The 23,000-nt window shown below is 41.9% G+C and overlaps 1 protein-coding gene across 1 annotated transcript; it reads right to left on the bottom strand.

The window, feature by feature from the left end:
- Positions 1-2,482: 2,482 nt before the first annotated feature.
- T265_11258 (hypothetical protein) lies at positions 2,483-15,943 on the bottom strand (the record flags this gene model as incomplete). Its single annotated transcript, XM_009177865.1, has 6 exons — positions 2,483-2,806; positions 3,626-3,742; positions 5,023-5,265; positions 8,869-9,013; positions 10,707-10,810; positions 15,587-15,943. 6 exons carry the CDS (start codon positions 15,941-15,943, stop codon positions 2,591-2,593), a joined length of 1,182 nt encoding a protein of 393 aa, XP_009176129.1.
- Between the last annotated feature and the right edge of the window lie 7,057 nt (positions 15,944-23,000).

Raw genomic sequence — 23,000 nt, 5'->3', positions numbered from 1 at the left:
CAGCTGATCTATCAAGGGTTCGATGCCTCTCGTGAAAACCATCTGATACAACTCAGTAAAACTAATCTGATGTTTCTATCAGACTCTTGCAGTGCGTCGGAGTTACTGATGGTCAGATACAGAGAGTGCTGAAAGATGTTCCACAGACAGGGGCTACCAGACAACAGCATTTTGGGAAATCGTAAAACATCAATGAATGCGTTGTTGATGAGGACTCAGCAGGTGTGCATCAAGCTGCCGCGGAGCAAATAATAAATGGCACGAATGATTCTAAGGCTAGATACTCGGTCCAAGTAAGAATGGTGACAAGGAGCTTCCACAGTTTTTTTTTCATTTTTATTTAGCTGTTTCCTCGAGCTGTTTAGTCACACTTGGTACTAGGAATCAACGCCTAGCTGCGAAACTCCGGTGGAGGTGAGATGAAATTAGATTAAAATGTGGAAAACTTGGGAAGATCAACCCCATAATGGGAATTAACAGCACTGTGAGTTGTAGAACACGAGGAAACGTCTCCCAGTTTGTCACCGTTCGCTCTCTCAACTTTCGTCTGCAGAAACGGTTGTTCTGCTCTCCTCAGCCATTGGATGTCATGTATTTGGGACCAGCGTCGATTAAACTTTTGCATCCCAGAGTTTTCGATCTCTAGTCCTTGCTCCATACCAAAACATTTTCAGTTCTAATAATTCACACGGAGTGTACACCATTTTCCCGGGAAATACTTATTTCTTACGTAAAACTACATTTTTCCCCACTGGATTTGTTGTAACATGAAATCCTCTGCAACAGGACAGCAGTCGACCTTTAAGCCATTTCCAACAGCAGCTGGACTATAACACTGTATAGTTAACGTCAAAATAATGGACTGCTACGTGACAATATATGTTGTTGCTCCATATGGGATGGTTAGTTTGGAAACTTTGATATGAACTTCGGAAAAAAGCTACTTACGGCGGACTGATAGTTTAACTGCCATCTGGGAACCTTTCGGGCTCGGAAGAATCTCAATTTCGATTGCTGCTGGATAATACTTTCTACCACTGTACTAGCCGCCTGAAACTCCACAATTTCTTCTACCCCTCTCACTTTACCCCGCTTCCAAATTTTTGTTTCTCTGGCTGACTATGGCTAGGGAATGAGGAAAAGCTGAGGTCGTTGTATTTGCTAACACCAAGGAATCCACTAGGACACTGGCGATTGGAAGAGATTTTGTAAAAGATCTCAATAGTTCCCAATAGTTCTCAGTAGTTTTCAATACGTATATCATGTATACTAAACGCAAGTTTTTGATTATTGATTACGCATTCGTCTGGGATGACCTAAATGTGTAATTTGCGTGCCCGGCCGGATCTAGGCACTTCAGATAGTCACAGTGAAAACCGCTGCGAATCAGGATGAGCCCATCACCAGAGGACAAGCGTGAACAACCTGTAGTTACTCTAGCCGGCTGAATTATTCACTAGTAAGATTGTGTGGCTCAGTTACCGCCGACGAATGCAGTGTTGAATCAGTCGGTGACGTAATGACAATTGCATACACACTTTTGGCGGACGAGTGTCCTGCTTTTTCGGCATAGAGGTTTCAGTGCAACACAAAACACAAAGAGAGAGACGCGAATAACGCTACTAACTAGACACACCGTACACGATTTCAGTTACAGTATGCCCATAAATTCTGTGTCGTAGGGTCTGTTACAAGTGTAACCAACCAAATTGTGCAGAAATTACGTCGCATAAGCGTGAGCCCCCTACCCATGGATGCTTCATGAGATATCACTACTGATCAGCGGACCGGACCTGATACCAAAAGTTGACCTGTAGGAACTTCAATTGAAATAGCCTTATGATTCATTCAAACTGTACGCAGTGTTCGAATGAAGATTTTGAATAGCTCTCATCGGATGAACTGGCACGTTACATAGCAATAGGAATCTGGAACTTGGTCCCGCTGTCGCAAAATCTGTATTATGTCTTGCGTAGACACGATGGATCCCTTACAGACAAGTGCGTATATGAACGGACACCCGTTTCCTGACTTAAAGATGATGGAATACCATGAAACATCCAGTTACGAAAGATTTATTCCTATGCAAAACGCAAAGTTTTACCTTTTATAAATTCAGTTTAGGTACGCATTTTTTCCTAGCACACTCAGGAATATACTTGGTTCTATTAGGAGGCTTCATGTTCCGGATGCGAAAATTAAGTAGGTTTTGTAACATTAATGCTGAAGCGTTCGCGGTGATTGTAGATTCCTGCACGATGTTCCGTTCAATGATATTTTGACGAATCCCCTAATATTTGCACACTAAATTTGACCTCGTAATTTTGGGTTTGGTGGCATTATATCTTGAAGTCGATTTAAATCATCCACCATTTTAGGCACAGTAAAGTCACCGAAATCATGCAAATTGGTTGTTATCGATGTTATGAAAAAGGTTAGTGAAATACATATCATAATCACACTGGGAAAGAAGGGATGCAAAAAAATATCAGCAGTATGTAGGCCAATCAGTGCTTGAAAAAGAGCTGTCTCCGAATCCGATAAGGGGATTGAAGCAATAAAGACCGGTTTGTCACAGTTCTTGGTGCACTTATGTCAATACAACAAGCTTGCGCAGCTGCCCAAGTTCCAACTGCAAATTCTCCTCAGAAATACGAATCTTGCTCTCAAGAACTGACTTCATGTTTGAGATGGTGTCGTGAGTTGTGCAAAACCCCTGCCGCATCTCTTCCCGGACGGCATCAACTAGGCCACGGTGGTTTTCGTATAGCTCATCCGATAGCCGATTCATGCGCATTTCAACTTCCTGTGTGGAATGATTAAAACACAGTTTTATCTCCCCCGACGAGAACGAACCTGGTAGGTCAAGTGTGCGTAATATATTAAACAGCGTCTACTATCCAAAATTTAAGTAGTCAGTAACTGGTTACAATACGCACGTACTTGGCATAGAGAACATGACGCGCGATGGGCTGCATAGACGGCGATGACAAGGCTTGTTCGGAACAGGACAAGAATTCCCGGAAACGAAAGGGCATAAATTGCACCGATGAACTTGCGCATGAAAGGTGGTTAGAGGGGAAAGCGCAAAACAGGCCATGTTATGCAATTGTGGTTGCATAACCTCCTCCAAAAAAGACGCAGGACGATGGCAGTCGGCCTTAATTATTTGTTCGCTCTCCTGTCTTTTGAACCTTACTTTTCGGTGACCCACCAAACAGACAAAGGATAACCCAACCAGGGTTTGCCCGTTTGAAAGCCTATTGTGCAATATTTTCAGTTTGCCCAGAGGCAACACGGCTGTTCTGTCCACATACATATCAGAAGTTAAACCCTGTAGATATGATCACTCATTCCAGGAAAAACATTGCAAATGACTGAAAAAGCGAATGCAGTTCGATTGTAGCCTTTTCACTACGTCTGGTATCGACTACATTGAACTGTTAGCGGAGTAAATACAACCGAATTTGGTATCAAGAGAGCCATTCAAATTCGAAACGTGTTGAGTGCGCTAACGCATAAAGCTCTTCAAAAATCATACTAACGAAACACAAGCCATCATTCAGCATTATACCGACCACAAGTTGACAGCATTCAAGCATCAACAAGTGGCTGCTAGACTCACCTTGAAGGTATTCAATACTTGTTGTCTGAATGTGGTCATTTCTTTTTCATAGTCGTTCACCCTGGCCTCAAGTTCTTCATCCACTCTGGCTTCTTCGGCCCTCTGCTCGGCTAAGCTCTATACATAATAAGAGGTTTCCGATGGTTAATTACAGATATAACAATCACATAGTATATCAGTAGTCTGAGAAAACTCGTAGGAAGTAGACCTATATGAAGGTGATGCAACAGATTCACTTCGAGTGTTTTTTTTTTAAATATGGATCTACAAGATTTGCTCTTGGTTCGGATGACATACTACAGAATACTGAGTGCCCTTGTCCCGATGTTGTCTTGATTTATGAGGTGACAACAGAAGAGAAGAGCCGATAAGGCGATAGGCTCTTTACACCAAGTCAACTAAAGCAGACGCAGAAAATTCCATTTTGCGCACCTCTGATTTGATTAATCTACAAAAGTCAAAGTTACTTTCCTTCAAAAGAGAAGAAAGAAATAAAGGTACAGTGATGGCCCACGGGGAACCATTGAAAGTCTCTAAATAGCCACACGATCGGTTGGTTAAATGCTTACGTACCACACGCAGTCCGTGAAGATGGGACTAATATCCCACTGCTGTACCAAATAACTTAAATTTAAACTCCACTGCTCGTGCTTTCCATGCAAGATGAAAACGGTCAAAAGGCGAAGTTGCATTCAAATGCACATTGTCTAATCGAGTAGGTTTCGATTTTCATTCGCTTTTCATCCAATACCTCCCTTGTCCCTAGCGACTAATCATGATAGCAGTAGTAATAATACTAACCGTCTAAATTCAATACCGTTCCGCTGCATAACTGCCATACGAAGACAAGGAAGCACGAGGACAATGATGCTGCCAGGTTTCCCGAACTTAGACAGGAGCAGACGAGATGCAGACATCTGGCTTGAACCACGGGCTTTCCGGTCAGTAAGTTCGTGCCTAAACCACTGAGCACTGTCGCACTGCCAAGTACTATAAGTGGGGACTGCTTCCGTGCCGTAACTCAACAGCTTATGGAAAGACTTGCTTTGTCATAAAACGCACCGTAGCACAACATACCCGGTGTTTTTAAATTTCCGACATGAAACTCGTAAATCATAGTTTTTTGTATATCGACCTCATACCATAACAAACTCAACGAGGTTAAATAAAATGCCCTTGTTACTTGGATCTTCTCTCGGCGGCCTTGCTATTGAAACCTACTATCAGAAACCAAAAAAGTGTTTCGTTTGAGTTCTGACTTTTCCTGAGAATGGTCCTTCTGCACAGAGTAGGTTGTGTCTACCCTTATGAAACAAAAAAAACAAGTTTCCATTTAGTCGGCGGTCATGCTTTGATCGTTGTTCGAAACGAATTAAACGTCGATGCTTATAACTCACCACGCGCTGTTCTACCTCGTTGAACATTTCATTCAGACTTTCCATCACCCTTGACTCCAATTGGTTTCTCTCGCCCAGTGAGTTGGATACATAGGCGTGGATCTCCCTTTGTGTATCAGCAATTTGTTGCAGTAACCTACGCTCCAGATCAAGTATCTGTTTTTGGAGATCTTCCTGGGTACGCTGAATAGTCTGCGTTAAGCGCTGGAAGGTTCTATCAACTTCGATATTGAGATCACCACTCTTCAAAGAAACGGGAGGTAAAAATAATTTGGCCTGCCACATTTTCCATTGTTATCTATCTAAGATGACAACATCTCTGTGCATTTGGCGTTTGGAGACATGACACATGGATCTAACACAGCTTAAAAGGCACAAATACGTTTGTGTGTGAGAAATATTGAGAGATTTTTTCAGTGAGGCATGTCCGTGAAACATACTGTTCAAAATGTGCTCAACTATGTTCAGAATAAGTGGATGGTAAAAAGCCAAAAAGTACCGTACCTTTTTTTGGGGTACTGTGTTCCGCTACGTGTAGCTGCTCACAATCCCTTAAACAAGATGTCATCACATTGGTCTTCCTCTGGAAAGGTACCGATTAAGAGTCAGTTTGATACCAGGTCACGTGATGACAACTCTCCCACTGAACAGCACCGAGAGCATTGTATCCTTTCTAAGTGCCATTCAATCTCATGCTCAATTAGCCACTAGTATGTGAATGTTAGCATGTTGGGACTCAAATTCAAAAGGTCCACTCTACAAGCGCAGTTCACAACAACCGGGTAGACACATCATTCCTCGCGTGTTATCAGCTTGAATTTACTTGACTTCTCGGAGGAAATCTACTGGAATCTCCAAATTTTCTTAGTACCTATGAAAAATGTGGTTCGTGAGAACGATATTTATTGCTGTACTGACCAGTTAGCCTACCTTGTTTCTTTCCCAATTGTTTTTATTCCTTTTCACCGTCTTCTAAAAGCGTCCTAGGGCCTACTTCGAAGGAATAGTTCTTCCTTGGCCCTTTACGTTATCTTTGATGGACAGACATTGTGGACAGGTTGCAGTATTTTGAGTAACAAAATCTGCCATCCAGAACCGCGAACGAATGGTGCCCGATTGTCCCGAGATGTCTCACCTCCCTCGAATATCGAATAAGTTGGTGGAGCTAGACAGACCTGCATGCCGTTCTAATACACATCTGGTATCTCAAAAAACCACTTTGTCCAAGCTCTCTTTTTCACACACTTTACCTTACTTAACCACTTAGGATGAAGACTCTCGATGAAAAGCCTGCTGTCAAAGACCCTTTTCTCCTAATGTGATGTTTAGAGTAGAAAACCATTCAGTCAACTTTGAAGTGACAATTTGTGATCCACCAAGAACTGGGATATTTCTAAGCGTGTTTTGTGAGCATTCGGATAAGTGAAGAACTTGAAACTCCACAAACTTCTATTTTCCGTCTATCTGTAGACGTAGAATTGCTTGAATTGGACAGAATATATGTGTTGCGACTTGTTATAGAGGACTTTGATACATGCCTAATTGCTTAAAATTCGCAAATAACCCATGACGATTTTGATAGATTACAATAGACAAATACGCATTGTTTGTTGTCTTCCGAGGTAGAAGACAACTGAAGTTTTGTGCCCTCGTTGGCTAGTCTTCTACCTTCATTACTAAACTTAGCAGCCACACATTGTGAACTGCCCAGCAATCACTTCAAAAGGTGTGCAGCAGATTAAGGAAAACCTTCATAAACGGTGTTCTTCAACCACAGCACAAAATAGTTTTCGGTCCAAGACAAGCACCATCGTCTATTTTACATCTTTGGATCGTTGACTATCCGATAACGTATGCTGTGTGAGTAACTGGAAATGCACTGCGGAAAGTTGAGATAAAACTTTGCCAACAGCCAGACTTATTTGGCTTCTTTTCTAATAAATGAATGTAGATTAAAAGGAAACTAACTAGAATATGCGCAATTTTTCGATTATACGATCAGTTGATGAAATTTTCTCTCTTTTATGGTAGAAACCAACCTTCAATTATTTTTGACAACCATTTCTCAAGAGAATATTTGGCCAGGTGATAGACAATGCAAAACTGTCATGGCAACAGCACCAAACAACCATTGTTAAGAAGCAAGAGGACATAACTTGTAACCCTTCAAATAAATGGTTGATGATGGTGCGAAAAGAGGACAGATGTTGAACATTGCTCATAGGCCACAACAAACTGGGCTGTTAGCATAAGACAACGAATACGTTTTAATTCAGGATACCCGTAGCAAGTTCCATATCCCAGTGAGGTCTTCTTTCCCCAAAGCCATCTGAAAGTTTATATAAGACATCAAAGACCGTAGTAATAAACAATTCATCGGAACTGAGTTAGTGAAACAGCTGTGCTGTAAATGTATACCACCCAGTGACTTCCATTCAGGTAGAATGCACTAAAGTGCATACAATTTTTTATACATGGTCACCCCTTGGTGCTAAAAGAAGCGACCGTTTATTACATGTTTGGAGGTAGTTATTTGCGAAATAAAATGTTGCCGACAGAAGTTAAGTTAGTCCCATATTTATGACATTCCGATATCGCGCTTTTGATAAGTTAGAAATAATAAAGTACCAAGCAAACAATTCCGGAGGTTTCCGGTTGAGCTCAGATGATATTTTCTGTCTTAAAAATGGACAGCANCGTTGTGGAACATTGCCACCATCTGATTTAGCCACCGAAAAAAGGAACACTTTACAGTAACATTTCTTAACCCATCCTGGACTATGTGTTTATAATAAATACATGATTCTCATAATCAAATATGAGAACTAAATATCTAGTTACAGAACCAGCCATGCCTAATTCATGACAACTTTGAGGAAAATTGTCGCAACCCAATGGCTCTTCCAAGGGCAATAAACCAGTCACAAGTGTTCTTGGCCGCGATATTCAGCGACGATTCACTTGTTATAGCACGTTTGCAAAAGTTTACAAGGAAAATGAGGTGGAAGCTCTGGATTGATCGCATGTGACGTAATACACCGTGTTTAAAGCTTCCGCATTTCTATGGTGTTCGCAGCCAGAAGAAACGTGGTGGTATCAGTCAGTCATTTAAGAACTGTTGTCAAGCAAAACCTTCGGCTAGGAGCAGCATTCCATCATCTCTGGAACGTACCCAGTACGGATCTAACCCGATCATCACCATATATAATACGAATCGACGCACACCGCTTGTTATCGTAACCTAAAAGGGAACTCAAGTAGTTTGGTTGTTTTTCTCTGAGAATAATCATTGAATGCGCCTTTTACCCTTTCTTATTTTCATGTAACCTATTCTGTTTGAATCAATCAGCGTCATCCTCATGAAAGTTGGGACCGCTTCACTGGTGCACAAAAACATTATGAGTGAACGACGAACAGAAGGCAAAAGACAATGCGCTGGTAAAGGTTTTTTTATATATCGTTCGAGATATTTACCCGTCGTTCCTCAACTAGCCAGCTAGGTATGTTGAATAAACAACGATGATAGCGCGCGTGACACTCGTTGCGTTCGCTACCAGTTTTGGCAGATACTCTGAGCTTACACAGATTTTGTCATGCGGATTTGTGAAAAAAACGGGTCTAAAAATTCTCATAGAACCTATGTAACACTCATAGAGGGGGTATGTGAATATTACCCATCCAATTATATACACCTACCTTGCCTTTAGCTAAAGAACGAAACACATGGACAAAAAACCAAAGCTAATTTGTCCGTTAGCGTAAAATGTTGCTTTGCGTTGCGCTGTGCACCACGTCTGTAATCATATAGTCAGGGATTATATAGAAGTAAATAAACCGGTAAAATACCTTTTGCTCATTTGCCTTCATCATCCCGTGGACTTCCTGTATATCGCGTCTGTGTGACTCATTCATCGCCCGAAGCTCTTCACCCAGTTGTGCGATTTTTTGTGATAATAAATTGATTGCCTGATCGCTTCTGGTGATTCGACTCCTAACGGGACAAAAAATAAAAAGCAAAGCCTTGAAAGAGCGTCCAGATACTTTGGTTGTTATTTGAAAGTGGAGACAAACCGGTGCGGTACACCTACTTCAAAGCCTCCCACAGGTATTTCAATAGGTTTGCTACATGTCAAGATCGACCAAAACCGTATGCTATAAATCATCCCGAAAGTTAAAGTGTATGATGGCTGATGAAACCACAGTTTGTAGCCTAAACTTTGGGAAACAAACATGTGTCAAATCGCTTACAGCTGAAGCTAAATATTACCACAGGGTATCTGGATAAACTGCGATTAGATAGCCGTTATTTCGTTTCCTAAGTTGGGAAAATTCGATGCAAACCTTGCGCCCACGATTAAGGTAACATCATCCATGTGCCTTAGTGAGGCAAACAGTAGTAGTGCTTCAGTGATTGTGCTCCTATGGCTTATTTGCTTGTGACCCTCGGTAGAACATTGGCAACAAGCTTTGCGGACAAACCGACGATGATCTGTGCAACTTTACCTGCAAACTTGAGCTGTTCACTTTTTGGCACATCTACTTTGCGTCATATGTGCACCCTGTTAAATATAAGAGCGTAGCAAAAGTTACCGATGTGAAAAAAAGTTGAAGCTGCCAGTACATTATTATTCCTCTTATATATAACTTTGTCTATCCTGCTCGAATGAAGAGTCAAAATGCTCCCAACGGTCAAAACGGAAGTAACTCTTGGAAATCTCTGAAATAACTGCTTTTCCATGCCAAAACTGAACGGGTTCACTCCGTCCTACAGTTTGGCATCACTTTACGAACCACGCTCAACTCGTAGTTTAAAATTGTTTACCTGTCGCTCCAGCCCTAAACAAACCGGTTCGATGACTCTGTCGTACATTTTCACTTTTGACGTGCAGAGTTTGAAGTTTTCACTTTAAGACATAAATAATGGTCTACAAAGCACTGTGTCAGCTAGTGTACAATTGAGAAATTTTGCTGCTGAGAGCCAGTGTGGCTTTTAGTGAGGAAGTCACTTGATCTAAAGTTGATTGGAGCACACATGTCAGTCAGAGATATCGCTGCAATAAAGCCTCATTAACAAAGGTTCAGTGACCCACACTGGTTTGACATCGTGGACTAGCCTGCTTTTCATCCGCCATCAGTAACAGGCCCCACTTATGCTTCCCAACAGTCAACATATGATGTTTGGATGGGTAAGGATTACAAGATTTTATGTTGAATGTAGGTCGATAGTTTGAAAGTCCAAACTTATGAAGCTTTCGGTAAGCGCAGTGTACCCTCTGGTTGATGCGTTTAACTTACGGCTTACTCATCTTGCAACAAAAAGCAAAGCAAAGTTTTATGGCAAGAGAGCTTCGCCTTGGAGAATGGTAGGGAAACTTGGAAGGGTTTATGGAATTCTCAAGTTTGAATGTATCACATCTGAGAGATTTTGACCGATCAAAACAAATCTATTGAGGAAACCTGGTAGACAAATCCCCCGTTTTAAATACAAACTCACCTGGGTACAAATACAAACGGTTTTCGGCCGCAAAGATCCCGATTTAAAACAAGGCAAGACAAGTGGATTGTCTGTGGATAGACTATGCGTTAGAGTTTTGCTAATCTGACATTAGTGCTTATCGTATTGCGTGGCATACTACGAGAAAACAAATGCTCACTAAGAAAACCAACCTTGTAGGCACACTCACCGCACGTCGGCCAGGCTGGTAGTGTGATGGTTTTCCAAATTACGTAAGGTTATCGCAGCAGAATTAACCGTTTGCCATTTGTCCCGCACATTTTCTTCAAAATCCTGGTAAAAGTAATCGTATACACAGCCGTATAGCCACTGGCTTCTGAGACGCGGTGCGCTTGTCTTAAAATAACATCCTGTTTATAAGGTGTCCTTCCGAAAGTGGGTGGCTCCACAAAGTACTTTCACGGAAAGCATTCACGTTCAGCCAAGCCCAAAAGCATTTGGTGGCAAAGAATATAGACCTTATCTGATTATATGGAGCCTGCCCACAAAGTTGGATGAAGAACAGAGGTAAATCTTGCAGGAAACAGGCCGTTAAAACCACATTTTTAAAACTCACTTGAGTAAACAGGCGTAGCCAGAATAAAGCGTATGAAGAAACCACAATTTTTTAAGGTAAGCTCACTTAAGCTCCCTTTATTTGCTTAGTACTAATGCTGAAAATGACTGAAAGGCGATCCTAGAAACTAAACGTTTCGCTCACATAGTCTGAATTTGTTTTATGGCTTATCAGCCTTAAGATGATTGCTTAGGGCCACCAGTTTGTAGTTTACTCTACACTTCAAAACAAACGTTCTAACAAACTGTGATGACAATCCACCGATAAAACTAGAAAGGTTTGTAGTGAGCCTGCTGTGCTGGCACTAAATCCATGCCAGGTTATCAATGATCTCAGTTTTGGGAGAGAATTGGTTCAAGGTGAGTGGTTATGCAGTTTGGATGCTAAGTATGTGAGTGTGTGAAAAGTCACATCAATAATCGTTTCAGGAAATATACTGCAACCTGTTATTATGATGATCCTGGAAAATAAGCAGCCTTTCAAATCATCAGTACACGCATCAACTAAAAACGATGCTACAGCCTGTTGAACAGAAAAGGAATATTTTTTGTGTCATTGCTGTCGTTCTTAATGAACACAGTATTCAGACCGGATTTAAAATTAGCTTTGAATTTATTTCATTTTACTTTATTTTCCCGAACTTTCCTGAATACTCATCGACTAATAATCAGATGTAAACGAATACTACAAAGCAATCCCACAATTTCCGTGAAAATTCATCAGTGCAAAGTAAGATTTGTCCTTGAAGATTTCAGCGCTGGCGTTGCAAAGGTGAACTTAACCAACATTTTTTCCTTTTGGAATAGTCTATTATGAAGCACTCCGCTGACTTCATTACACCACTATTTAAACTTTATTGAACTGTTCTTTTTAGAAAAAGAGCGCATTAACATCATTAAGACACATTTTTAATGCAACTGGACAAGTAAATCTCAATTCCTTTGAGATCATTTGCTTACAGGTATTTTAATCAAAAACCCCATCTTGAATCACAGGTTTGAGATTCACCACCATTAGACTGTTGATAACCTCAACCTTAAATCTCTCACAAAAATGACTCCCGTCAAATCGTCCACCACTAGCCTTCTCGATTAATCTTAGAAAAATATTCTGTGCATGACAGTTATTTTCAAAAGACCACGAGTTCAAACAAGAATAAATTCGGGATGAGTTTGTTAGCAACAGTTAACGTAACTTTACAAACAAGTGAATATAACCAAATTTGTCATGATATTTAATGAAGAAAATAATCGTTAACAAAACACCAACTAACACTCGTTAAGAGTGCTTTCTAGACTACATTAGTCATTCAAAGTAAAACAATGAAAATAAAATTGACATATGTCAACTTTTACACAAACCGTCAGTTTTCAGCCAAGTTAAGTAGTATACTCATCAGTAGTGGGTTAAAAGCAATGCCCACAATGTGGATACTATGTCTACAACAAAGGTTTAAATGCCAACCAAAGCTAAAGAAGTAAAACAAAAGTAAGAAAAAGGTAAGAAAAAAAGGTAAGAAAAAATAAGAAATAGGTAATTCATATTATTTTAGCTGAGATAACATCTTCAAGATTTGGCAAATCACAACGGGATATTCTAGCCAATACTGAAGTAACTACACTTTACACTTAAGCATAACGTGTGGTCTAAAAGTGGGAACGAGTGTTGATGTTCTGTTTGTCATTTATAAATCTGCAAAGATAAACATTCCTATGGCAGCGTATTACGCAAGCTAACTTTATAAGGCCAGATTTGCTATCTAAAAGAGTGCATGCAATCGAGGTATAGTAAAGTTGCTCAAATATCTCATGCAATTTTAACCCACAAGATCCGACTATTACAAACACGTAATATACGTAATTAGAGCTAAGAACCGTGAAAAGATTTGGATTAAACACCAGTGGGCTGCGAACAAACTTTACTGTTGCCTTGCTTTTGTAAAGAAGTCCAAAATAATCACCACTGACTGTCGCAAGGTTTACCGCAAAGGCTGGTGGTGCCTTCTTGCATAAGCTGCAGGTTCGCTACTATTTGGGTGTCGAAAATTCAGTTTTTTGCTTGTTCAAACTTCCCAAAATAGGCAGAGATATCCTCCGTATACAAATGCAGTTGGAGTTACTTACATACAATGCACATGTGAGTATGCTCTATTTTCCCCAATGTCTTCGTCGACAAATGATGTGGCTTATCCACCCCAAAAAGTCTGCGGAATTCCACAGTTTTGGTTGCACGCTAATGTGCTGAACCCAGTGTCTTATCAGAGTGCTCCGGAGTGTGTCGAAGCATATCACCGTTTTAGTGAAAATAATAGGGGGTAACTAAAGTGAAGCGCAATCATAAATTTTCAGAATATTAAACATGGGAAGTTAAAGGCCACTTTGGAGCAAACAGGACAAATATCAGGGCGTCAGTATACCTAAAAAACCGAAAGATTTAAATCATGCCAATCAACGAATTTGATGGTACAACATAATATTATTCCCAACAGCCCGCAGCGACTGTAAGTGCCGTATTTTGATGCCAATTTCAGCTGTCTGATTCTATTTAAAAGCTTGGCATAATTTTTAAGGTCTCTTAAACAGAGAGTTGATTAAATATTAATTAACATGACAGTTTGCAGCAGCTACTACTTAGATGATAGGCAAGCGGTTCAATTATTTTTTTAAATTATGAGGTGATGAAACAAGATCAGAAGTGCAGTGAACTACTAAATATTTCACGTGGAGGAACTATAAATTTCGTTTATATTTTATAAGCACAGCATGTAAAAGTAAATTATTCCGGCAGCTTGCCCATGCGTTCCAGCAACACCTTTACTCTGCACACCTGGTGAAGCTACATCTGGTCTAGAGAAAAATTCTTCCTCTTGTTTACGGTTAAATCACGGCTATGTAGGAAGTCTCAAATAGATTACAAATAAAATAGCAACAATAACATAATATAGTAGTTAGTTTGTCTGAAGGTTTAACGATTCCACAGAAGTTTTCATATCTATTTTTCCTTTGTCAAAACTGAAGCATATGGCAAGCACTTACTCCTGAACTTAGCCTTAAAGAATACTTGAGGATAGGGCTCTACTCATAATACAAATCCCATAAACGGCAAGCTTAGTTGAATAAACTATTGATGAGCTAGTAATCTTTTACATAATCATTGACGGATGGGTCAATCTGAATAAAATGCGAAAATGGAAATAATACGTTCATCCTCAAAAGCCATGAAAACGGCTTTCACTACGAATAATTTTTACATTGTTGAGGAGAGATAAGCTAATTACAGCTCAAATACTTCTATTCGTCTAACTGTGCGGTACCCATTTCGGCTATGCGTTTGTCCTCTGTCATTTGAAGTTCACGAAAACTGAATTAGTCGTGCTTTATCCCTTCAGCAGTATCATTCACCTACTGATGATTGAGTAATTCGTTTGACAACCAAAAGTTAATCCCGCCACTGAGTTTTACTGTGGTCTACCAATGTTGCTTGACAGTGAACAATGGGTGACAAAACTTCAAAGTGAAACAAAGAACTCACTATCTAAAGAATATCTCTCGGCATCAAATTCTGACAACACATTTGTGGGCTATTTTAGCCATATTAAGCAGGACCGCTTGAACCCAAAGATGTACTCTAGATGGGTATTAGCTAGATATGTGTGTTTTTTGCACAAGGCGACCCCTGGCACAACAGAAACTATACGTGTTGAACTAGAAAGTCTATATGTGACCTCAGTTCTTTTTGGCACGACTAGTGACATGGTTTCAACCACACTGCATGTTGATAGCTTCGCTCCTACAATATAAGAGAATCTCTGATGAACCTGTGTCTGGTCGGAAACACAGAACACTATGGCAACTAGCCGATATCACAAGCTTCTGTGACGCCATTTTGCATCAAGTTTGCCTGAGTGAGTCTTATGAGTGTAGAAACATCGGCGGTTTTTGCTAGCATATTACTAGACCCCGTTCCTTGTAGCACTTTTTCCTGTGTTTTATATCGTTTATCCAAATATTAGCGGATTTGTGCGGGGATGAAGCATCAGTGTTCTCTCCTGTTGTTGCTTTAGGTGATGATGATGATGATGATAATGATGACAAGAATCGAGCAAACAAAGCAAACCTGTGAAAGCATGAATTAAATCGAGCAACAAAGCAAACCTGTGAAAGCATGAATTATACGACACATGGCTCGCCCTCGAAGCTGTCCGAATGAGTGTGCGGCACTCGCTAATTTGCACCTTTTAACATGAAACGACGCGTATCTACGCTTAATCAAACTGTATTGGAATCCCTACGAAGTCTTACTATTGAAGAATCAACATCCATTGTGTTTTTACCATGTGCGTACTAATTGGCGCTCCCATTCTGACCCAAATATACACCTAACATAATGAACTAGAATCCTTGGTGATCCAATGTTACAGGTAGCATTTATGTAGGCGAGCTACCCATGGTGAACTATCGAATCCGATAAAAATGACATGGAAAATAACTTACATGAACTTCTTCCTTCATCTTTGATATTGACTGTGCCAGCGCCTGCAATTCATTACGTAAAAAGTCTTTGTGATTTTCTTGCTGGTTTTCGAGTTTCTTGGAGAACTTCAACTGCTCTAGCATTTCCTCTTTGAGAAAAGACATCTTCTCAACAAGTCCGACCGTAAGTGATTCCTGAACCCCAACACGCCATTCTAATAAACCTTGTCGGTCACGTTCGTTAGGAGGAGATGGTATGCGGCGGTGCGTATGGGGATATGCCACAATATTCCTATATGTAGGGGAGAGCCTTGGCAGCTTATATTCACTAAGTGGTAAGTCTGTTGCATACGGTGCAAAATAGGATCGGAAGGTCATTCTTTTAAATTCGTTCACGCGGTTACCGTGACGATGATGACATTAACAACCGATCACAATGGAGTGACCTTCAGCTCATTAGCTTGGATTGGTTTATTTAAAACATATACAGTGGCTTATTGCACAACACAATAGTTGGGGTAACGTGACTAACATACATACTTTAGTAACACAATATGGTGCAAATTTTCGCAATGCGGCCTCTTCTATTTGTAAGTGTAGTATACGGTGTCTGTCAGGTTGATTGATTTATATTTAAGTATTGGTGATGTACAACCTTGCTCAATGGGCTTTGGCTCATGAGCTTTATTTATGTTTTCCATCCATAGAAACTGTCGTGAACACCTGCCCTCGGAAAATCACTGTCCCCTGGTGCTGCCATAGCGTGCATATTACGTAAGTATTCCTCTAAATTCTGAGGAGCTGTCCCAAAAAGACTAAGGCATTGAGCCCATCTGCCGATTGCAGACGAAGCTGCACGTATGCCACTACTTAACGCACACCACCAGAACTGAAGTGGAGTCGGTTGCGCTAGCCGGCCCTTCATCTGAGTGCACTAGTTGCAAAAAACCTTGCTTGATCCCATTCCCTGCGCCGTCATTTATCCTAGAATACAGTNTGAGCCCATCTGCCGATTGCAGACGAAGCTGCACGTATGTCACTGCTTTACGCACACGCTAAAAGTCCTCCTCGGATGTGATGAAGGACATTTTGAAATCCACCAGCAGAACTGAAGTGGAGTCGGTTGCGGTAGCCTAAATACATATATATTTATTTGAGACTTCAGTTGATCTGAGGTGTGATGTCGCCTCAAATCCAGTCGAGGCTTCGGTGATAGAGAGGACAAAACAGTTGGTTTCATTCAGAAGTAGACATTATTACTGACGGATTGCCACAAAATTAGCACCAAATTCAATGGTTGGCAATGCCTTAGTGAAATACAGGAGGAAATTATAACTCGTGAAAAATGCACCTGCATTGGTATGAGCGGACTATTTTGGGCAATGTCCAAGTTCAGAGAATTCAAACTTAGGAGAGCAAATTAGATTTGATCGGAGCAGGTATAAATGGGCGTTTCTTACAGCTTAGGCTATGTTAGAGCGAATGGTCTCAATCGTTCTGAGGACGGTATATTGTGATTGAGGCGGGAAAATCTTCCGCCTGAACAGAAAAACCGGCCTCCTTTGAACCATAAGCAAGTTCATGGGAAAGACTTTTCCAAGACGCATCGGGATAGTCTGGGAGTTCCCACAGAGGCATATATTCGGTGGGCTGAATAATAGCACAGCTGAAGGCCGAGGGCACGTTCACCTACACCCCTTAGTCTTCCAAAAGAGAAGTGCTCGGACCATTGAGGTTGCGCGAGGAGCGTATGACCAACTACAGCTATGCTATCAGAATCTGTAGAGCAGCAACAGTGCCGTCATCACCACCTCACATATTGGTTTGTCAGCCGCCTATGCATGGCCGTATCCGTTAAAGCAGCCGAGGAAAGTGAATGCGTCTGGTGCCCTTAGCATTAGCTAGGCAATCATGGAATTATGAGATCATCATTGAGCGGTGGGTATTCTCGGGCTAGTTTAGCTTACCCTATTGATTGTACACTAAGCGCCATCTAGGAGGGGCACTGAAGCGACCACAGCTGGAGTGAGGATTGGAGACAGTAATGCTCAAAGAGTTGGCCAGTTGCGCTCAAACTGCTGACGTCTATGACTAGTCACCAAGCACTCTAGATAATGCATTTCAGAAAATCTCATTACCGGCGCTTCGCCAGTCCTGTAAACTTTTCTTTTGGGTGGATGCCGGCCGATTAAGTGGCTTCTTGCTGTTTATTCTACGTAGCTCACATATTTTTACAATCTTGGCTCTGGTGTATCTGAGTACAAGCAAATAAGATTCACTCGGTGGAGTGGAATTATGGTCAAAAATTGTACAAAAGCGGGTAATGCATTTGGTGCAGTTTAGAAGCTAAGGGATTAAGGAGTAAACAAACGATCAGGGAGGGCGGTGTTACCAAACGTTAACTTCTCAGGAAAGTATTCATGCTAACATGATAGTGCACTGTCACCGTTGTCGTCCGTGTAGGAGCTAAATAGCACCTCGGTTAAAGCCCGACGCTGTATATTAAGTATACGTTGGTTTGCTCCTAGCTCAGAAAGAAGGCTAATTTCCGGCAGGCTGTTGACTAATGCGGCCTTGTTGAGGAGGATGGCTTCAAATGTCATCTAAACATCTGCCACCGGCAGCTGACCAAACGATTGACCGGCGCCCACTCAAAATGCCGCAGAGAGAGTTGAACTGGAACGCAATCTACCGCCCTATGCCATTACAACTAGTCAAGAGGCTAAAAGTGGGGTTGCGCATTTTTCAGGGGGGCAAACATACTGAAAAAGCAGATCGCACGTACAACAACTCACCGCAGTCGAATTCAAGATGCATATTCCTTCTATCTGTCCCTCAAAAATTGCCTTTGTGCGCAGAATCGCAGCGCACCGTACTTAATTTATTTTTGAGGAAGCTTGAGAAATGGTCTAGCTGATAGCTGTTTTATATCACTGGCCGAAGAATGTTATATTTTCCTGACACGGAGGGAGCGGGAAGGGGTCCGCATTAGTACCTTTTTTTCGGAGAATATGAAATTCGCTTGCACTTCCGCTCAAGATTTCGCGTGTCTTCGTAGGGCGTCAGTAGCGAGTTCTACCCAGTTACCTGCAATTGACCAGTTAGCTTTCCGCTACACGTACGCCCTGACTTCATGTTTTCAGGCGCGATGATTGACCGTTGTTTACACCGTAGATGTTTAAGCATGTTCATTCAATCTCGAAAATTTGTGCGGCCGGCTACCGTCCAACCAGAAATCCCAGCTTTTTGCTGAGCTTTTTTGGGGAAGAGCACCATCAAGACCAATAAAACGATTTGCTTCTGATTGCTACATTCCATGGTATGCGAAATTATCTTAGCGAGGTTTGTGGAACTTTCCGTGGTTTTATACAAAACTTTTCGCGCTGAATCAGATAGGCCAAATGCTGGAAGCTCTTGCGGTGTTGCAAGTATACATTCATGTTGTACATTAGGCCGACGATAGATTTTTTCCCGCTCGGAAGATTCAAAGACGTGCCACAAGTCTCTTCGCGAGATTAAGTTGAATGGGCTGAGAGAAGATGTAGGTTATCGTACGACTGTATTTCTCACTAAAACTGAAGATTGGTCTAGTCATCGATGTGGAGAATGCAACTGATCAGCTATATGTCAGCTTGTCTAAACACAGATCATACGCCTCTTCTTGGTTTTCTTTTGAATTTTGCCACAAAATGATTAGAGGTTGACCGACTTTGCGAGTCTTGGTTGTAGACAAATGAAAACCGCTGAAGTCAACCGATATTTCATTGCACTTTCACTATAGTATCGAGTACAGGGAGAAATTGGTAGGCATTTTGAATGTCATCTGCATATCTCTGTTTACAATTTAGACGAAAAAATCAGTATTTTCACCGAGGGTATGACGCGCTGTTGCCTAACACTAGGCAACGCAAAAATACCAGCGCAACTCCCCAGGTTTGAGATAAACTCTGCAACACTACAACACACTAGGGTTTTTTATGTTCCAGCGCCAGAAATGTCCGTTCGCTGAGCAGGAAGGTCAGTGGCGTGTCCCACATTAGAAACATCATAAATAACCGTGCACCAAATTTTCCTGATCGTCTCAAAACGCTCATCGATCATGCAGACAAGTTTTAGCATACTTTTCAGAAGACTTGTAGAAACGGTTGATGGCTTCTATGTGAGCCCTAATTAAAACCCTGTGGCTTTAACGACAAGCATATTCTTCACAAAAATGACCCGGCGTCTTATGAAAATGATGTTTTATTAGCGCCTGCTTGTAATCGACATGTTGTTGGTTGACCAAGTCGCAAGGATGTGGTACTACCTTTCTCAGACTATGTGGTATTCGTTGGTTGAAGAAGAAAAAGTATTCAGGTAAATTTCTATCGACGCTAGACGTTCTTGGCAGTTCTGTGATACATGCGAGATGGTTGACCGCTTACAATCAGCTGCTACCAAAGGTTATCAGCGGGTGTATGTATGACTGTTTCCTTTGCAGGTGCTGCAACTTCCGCGGCGCTTTCCGAAGCTTGAAAATCGCGCGGCTGGTAGCACAACAGCCAGGACAATAAGATTTTCTAAAGTTCAGATGCCAAGCATTTGAGCCGGCAGTGGCGCGTGTCTATGATATTAAGCAGCCTTGAGGGCCCTCCGGATGGGAGCAATCACCGTTTAGTCTGTCATCCACAGCAGACTGTGGGGAGCTTATCCTAAGGACCCTAGCTATCTGCGTTTTGTTTGCAGGCTATAGGTTTGGTTGCCATCCCCAGATGACGTCGGTTTCAAAGGCAACTGGAAACTTATTTTCAATAATTCAGATACAGCAGTAGAAAATGCAGCCTGTATTCTGCGGCTGGTTGCACTCGCAATGGCAGTTATTCGATAGCGGTGGTCAGAGTTTGTATACTCAGCATAAACAGCAGGCTGTTCTTATAAGTGAAACCGCAGGGCGCGATAACTCGCAAGCCCTATGTCACCGTTGCCTGTGTGTAATTTCTGTCGGAAAGGGTCTTTCACTTTGTTTGATTATGGTGAGTCAGAGCAATGATAGTGATAATAATATTTATTCCCTACTCGTGGGTGGCATACCGTCTGGCAGAATGAAGCGTGATTGGGGTTTGCGGGTGGTGAGGATTGCGCGAAAACAGAACAATGTCATAAACACTGGGAAATAATGATAATAGGTTTGTTTCCCAACTTGTAGGGAGCAATGTGTATGAGGTATGACCTGTTCAAAGACATTCGGTTGATATGAACTTAACCTGAAAACCATTGCTGACCATGAATGACTTTGGGTGGTGGAGTAAATGGCCTGAGTCACGACGAGCAGAAGTCGAGATGGAGATGGAGTAACACGAATTGGGAGCAAAGGGCAAGTTTTGTTTCAAAAACATGGTTTAATCTGAAACTGAGGAAACTAACCGTTTGCATTCTTCTAGGAAAGTCAGGTGCAAAGGATAAGTTGGATAAAGAGATGGCGCTAATGCATAGGGCCAACAGAGCACCTTATGCATTAAACTTTGGGAAAGGCAAGCCGAAATTGCAGCAGAAAACCAAGCTGACCAAATTAGAGCGCAAATTCATCGGGTACAAAAGAACTCGTCCCATAAACGAGAAGTGATGCCCAAGATTCTAAAGAAAGTAGTTGCACGAGTGCCATCACAGTGGGTGTGACACTGACATGCTTCGGTTTACGGACAGGGCCTTCTACAACGTATGCGTACCGTATGCTCGTCAGGAGTGCCACTTATTGATCTCGTGTGACAAATGTCTGGTAGTTCGGGAGAAACAGCGCCGCATGTGTCTCACTAATCCACGCGTTACAAGCAAACTTTTAGTCACATCCAGCATATTAGGCCTACGGCTAGCATTTGACAAGACCATCAAGCTATGATGATTTTGGTGATTTCTACGTCCTGTAATCAAAGCCCATATGATAAATAGCTCATGTTTAGGCGTGCGGGCATTTTGCTTTGCCACTTGCTTTCGGATACAGCTCATAAATCCCTACTACCGCCTGTGTTCGCATGCTTCGCCTGTCAGTATGCTCACTAAGGCTCTATAATTAGAAATGCAAAAAGGAAACGGTATGACGTGGCCTTCATTCCGTCTCCAAATTTCCTGTTAGACCACTTGAACCATCCGTAAACAGTCGGTTTTTGCGCTCGGTGCCCCTGAAACCCAAGAGTGCAGACTAGCCAGAGACCCCACTCCAAAAGCATTTGATTGGTTCAGGTGATTTGACCACAAATTTGGACGATAATGTGGCCTCTGCTACAGTCATAAGCGATCCGCCCGTGGTATCACTGATGCATGAAGGTATATAAATGGTCAGTTCACGGAGAGTATTAACTACCTGTCACGATTTTCAGCTTTGTGTTTGGGTCTTCAGGAACACTTTTAGGCCAATCTCTCCCAAGCTTAACACTTATAATCACACATGGTCACACATGTTCACTTCAATCACTCATCAACATCCTCACCATCTCCGCCTGGATGGTGACCGGTGTTTTGAGGAACGGTCTTCACCGCGTCGCTACAACACCTAATGACTACAGTCACCCTTAAATACCTTCCAAGCTTGGACATCATCCATTCACTACCCTCATGCTCGCAAGTAGCGGTATTTTTGAATTTGAGTTCACAACATGAATATGACCACATTATTCTCTGAGCCGAATAGCGGCAGTAAAGCTTTCTTTCCCCCTTAACTGGAACTAAAAATTTAGTTTATTATTCCCCGTTTCATTCAATCGTCATTTCCGAGCCAATTCTACTCGCCCTAATAACCCTAAATGATTCGCCCAAAACGGCTAACTGCGCGCTATCCCTCCCAGTGTGATCAACTCCCGTATCTTACCATTCCTATCCCAATTCCGGGCCGTGTGTGTTTCATGCGCCAGGAGGGCCTTTTCAGCACACTGAATGTATGCAAAAACTTCCAAATACCAGCATTCCAAAGCAACGACTGCTTGCTCTTTCCGTAAGTATGCCTGTTCGACGGTCCCCGATCCTTCAATTGCACCCGTATGGGCATTATTCACTCCAACCAGTCTGCGTTCTACACCCGAACGGATCCTCATCCGGACCAAAAATATACCTGCACTCTTACACTGGATTTGTTCTCCCCTACTGATTCCTTAGGCCAACCCAATAATATCCCTGGCTGCATACTTCCACCACTTAGTTCGATCACCTTAAACATGACGCCAGTTAAGAGACTGTACAGAAAACAAAGGATGTCAGTACAATGATGACACGGCACCGACGTGCAAAGTTTGATGGCACACCTGCAGCTGGTCACTCTTAATGTTCACTGTGCCACCCCCGACTACTCGTTCTTTCACTTGTTACTGGAAACAAATTCTTCACCTGACGCTAGCCGCCTGTAAAACGATTTCATTCTCATCTTTTGAAGCCTTTCTTCGGGTTTGAAAATCTCCCAGGACATTTC

Source organism: Opisthorchis viverrini (assembly GCF_000715545.1).
Source record: "Opisthorchis viverrini unplaced genomic scaffold opera_v5_464, whole genome shotgun sequence".
NCBI classification, from domain to species: Eukaryota; Metazoa; Platyhelminthes; class Trematoda; order Opisthorchiida; family Opisthorchiidae; genus Opisthorchis; species Opisthorchis viverrini.
This window is presented reverse-complemented; position numbering and strand designations above follow the sequence as displayed.